This window comes from Pinus tabuliformis, chromosome 1_1 (genome assembly GCF_031772625.1).
Source record: "Pinus tabuliformis cultivar Carrire ecotype Pingquan chromosome 1_1, CPIR1, whole genome shotgun sequence".
In the NCBI taxonomy this organism is placed as follows: Eukaryota; Viridiplantae; Streptophyta; class Pinopsida; order Pinales; family Pinaceae; genus Pinus; species Pinus tabuliformis.
The window spans coordinates 592142704-592146233 of record NC_142297.1 but is presented as its reverse complement, the minus strand read 5'-3'; the positions used below and the strand labels follow the sequence as shown (position 1 = coordinate 592146233).

Here is a 3530-nt window from a genome sequence, read left to right as displayed (position 1 = left end):
GCTATACGTGGGACTCAAACTCAGACAATATAGACTGATCAACAATCAAGACTCATAAATTCCAAATAGAGATGTATATTGCCATTCCAAATAGATAACAAGGACTTACCTTGGATGAGGTGGACCAGAGGGCAAAGTGCTATCAAATCAGATGCACAAAACTTGAACTCCTTTGATAACCCTTGACCAGAGAGAATAAACGGAAGGAATTACCCAGATAGACGAGGTTTCTTAAAAAACTTTGGAGAATTTTCCAACACAGAATAGGCTACAAAATCTGGCAAGCATAGGTACTACTCTCAAGCAAACCCTTGACCAGAAAGAATAAACTGAAGGAATTACCTAGATAAACGAGGTTGCTTAAAAAACCCCATTGAATTTTCCAACACATAATATGCTACAACATCTGGCAATGATTTCCAGTTTAACATGTAATCGAAAATTTGACATGCTTCAGCCACTTTCCCTGCCCTACAAAACGCCTTAAGAATGCAGCATAGGTACCACTCTCAAGATAACCTTGACCAGAGAGAACAAACTGAAGGAATTACCTCGAAAAACGAGGTTTCTTAAAACTTCAGAGAATTTTCCAAAACAGAATATGCTACAACATCTGGTAATGTTTTCCTGTTTAACACGTAATCAAAGACTTCATATGCTTCAGCCACTTTCCCTGCTCTACAAAGTGCCTTGAGAAACGCCGCATAGGTGCCACTCTCAAGATCAACTTCCTTCGACTTCAGCACCTCATACAGCTTCAAGGCCTGATGTAAGTGCTGACACATACAAAGGCCATGCATAAGGGTGTTGTACGTGCAACCATCAGGCTGACACACAGATTGTTCCATTTCCTCTAACAACGCAAGAGCTCCCATGGCATCGCCTTTTCTACACATCCCATTCATAAGTGAAGTGTAAGTAATGACATCGGGAGAATGCCCTTTCCTGACCATGAGCTTCAGAAACTTCTTGGCTTCATCTATTTTCCCAACCTTGGACAACCCAAATATGAGAATATTAAATGTTACGACATCAGGAGCACACCCCTCTGCGTCCATCTTCTTATAAACCTCCAAGGCTTCATCGGTCTTATCGATTTTACAGTAACCCTTCATTAGGGTGTTGTATAAGAAGCTATCAGGCTTGCACCCAGACTCTAACATCTCATCCAACAAATTTCTTGCTTTTCTCATATGTTTGCCATTGCAGAGAGCATCCATCAGAATACTACAAGTGACAATATCAGGCTTGCAATTTAGACCCATCTTGCAGTTTAGACCCTTCATTTCCTACAGAAACGTATATGCTGTGTCAATCTTCCCAGCCTTACACAAATGCCTGATGAGAAAATTGAGAGTACTCATATCTGGATTAACAACATATCTCACCATTTCAATAAAAATATTGCAGGCTTCCTCATCTCTGCCTGCATTACAGAATGCACGAACTAACAAATCAGAAGTGACATGATCAGGTGCACAACCATCATCAATCATCAGATCTAGTATATTTCCAATACGACCCACATGGCCTAATTTGCTGGGTTCACCAAGCAAAACATTGAGAGTCACTGTATTTGGTGAAAATCCACCCTTCTGTTTCATGTGCTGAAGGAGGCTCAAGGCATCTTCAACTCGTCCAGCCTTTGCAAACCCATTAATCACTGTGTTGTGGGTAGAAGTATCTGGGATGAAATTACTACGTACCATTTTGTCATACATTCGCTTGGCTTCAGTAACCCTGTTCTCATTCAAAAGCGCATTAATGACGTCCTTCTGCGATGTTTTAGCATGTTGGTCTTTGTGTTTTGATCCCCTCGAATTCTCTGAAGGCAAATTACTTGTTGGCTCATCGAAATAGGGTTGTGGAAGTGCCGAAAAATGCGAGGAAATGACTCTCGTTAGGGTATTCTGATAAATTTTTACAGGATATATAGATCTAATTCGTGCCATATGTAGCTTTTCTCTCGTGTTTTTCCCCTGCTATGTTTGGTCAAAAAAATCTCAGAAATTTGTAGCAAACCTTTCAGAGAAGTGATTATGTGACACTGTGTTTGACTAATCGCTCGTTCGGCCCGTCGCTCATGGTTTTGTCCCCGCGAAAAGGAATCGAGTTGAGGTTTAAGAAAGGGTTTAGCAGCCCCTTCCCACTTGATGCCTTCAGCCATGATTCACTAAATGTGATTTTCTGTTTAATGAAAGCTCTCTCATTCATTAATAAATTTGATTTTCTGTTTAATTAAAGCTCTCTCATTCATTGGAAGCTAAGGATTGACAATTCGGGTAAAGCTTTTCTCACTTAGCATTGGCATGATAGTTTTTAAGAAAGAATTATTATCCCATTCGCTGGAAATTTAATGTAAAGCTACATTATAAAAAGAAAATTATAATTATATCTTTAAACTCAAAGGCCATTTGCGTACATTTTACGACTACTTTAAACGCCCAAGCTGGGGACCTAGCCGGGGACCTACGAAATAGTCTAAAATGGCCATTTTCACGTGGCTCCACTAAGATTTATTGTATTACCCATGTAACTCTGATGCTTGGCCATATCTGGTAAGTTAAATTAAAAATGGATTCCAAGTATGTTTTAAAATTATTTTTGTTTTTGTTTGGTTAAGAGTTTGTTTTTTTAAGATGTAAGGAGATGTAAGGAAAGAGAGTATGGCTCAAGACTCAAAGGGAGATGTAAGGAAAGAGAGTACGGCTCAAGACCCAGAGGTATCTAGCAAGAGTGAAAGTTTCTCTCTTTAAGGACAACTAGCAGGTTATTCCAGTGGCATGGTTTTCTTTGAATAATAAAGTTGATGAGTGAAAGTCTACCTCTTTACAGACCACTAGCAGGTTATTCCAGTGGTGTGGTTTTCTTTGAATAATAAAGTTGATGAGTCAGTCTCCATTAGCGGATAACAGCTAGAGATGGTTGCCTTAGGTTTTCCCACATGTAAAAAAAAAAGTTAAACTAAGTTGAATTCAAATAGTTAAAAGAAACTTTAAAATTTATTAAAGTAACTACAATTTAAATATTAAATTAAATATTTTGAAAATTCAAAAATAATTTTAAAATTTTTAAAAAATTTATTTTTATTTTTTATTGGACATATATAACAAATGATCATTTGTATTTGGTTTTATATAGAATTGTCACAAATTAAAATTATTAAAAATATAGTATCGCCAAGTGTTTTAACGTGAAATCTGCCATAATTATATTTATCATCAAATTTTTATATAGTACACGCTAATATAATATAAATTCAGGTTAATATAGTTTTTATCAAAAAATTGACTATTTTTGTTATGTCGAAATTGATTTTTTTCCATATTTTGTCATGAAATACAAGTTATTCTTTCCATCTTTCACTAGAAAATAGGCATTAGCTACTGAGGCCACACTTTTGCCTAGAAAAATATTGATGAGTGATTGGAGACTTCCACAGTTTGTCATATTGTTAGTAATTTTCGGAATCATACTATGTAAAATGTGTGATATGTCCAATGTTTCGAATGGTAACTTCAGTAACTTCA

General features: G+C 36.7%; 1 protein-coding gene across 1 annotated transcript; it reads right to left on the bottom strand.

Annotated features, from left to right (window-relative positions):
• Positions 1-539: 539 nt before the first annotated feature.
• LOC149214648 (uncharacterized) lies at positions 540-2153 on the bottom strand. The gene is made up of 2 exons (XM_089392367.1): positions 1389-2153; positions 540-1289 (listed from the first exon to the last, which is right to left on the bottom strand). The coding sequence occupies exons 1-2, from the start codon at positions 1950-1952 to the stop codon at positions 570-572; spliced, it is 1284 nt and encodes a 427-aa protein (XP_089248493.1). The 5' UTR covers positions 1953-2153; the 3' UTR covers positions 540-569.
• Between the last annotated feature and the right edge of the window lie 1377 nt (positions 2154-3530).

Coding starts and splice junctions, on each gene's coding strand:
- LOC149214648 (XM_089392367.1), bottom strand. CDS start 1,952: ATGGCACGAATTAGATCTATATATCCTGTAAAAATTTATCAGAATACC. Junction 1,290..1,388: donor GCAATATTTTTATTGAAATG/GTGAGATATGTT, acceptor ACGTTTCTGTAG/GAAATGAAGGGTCTAAACTG.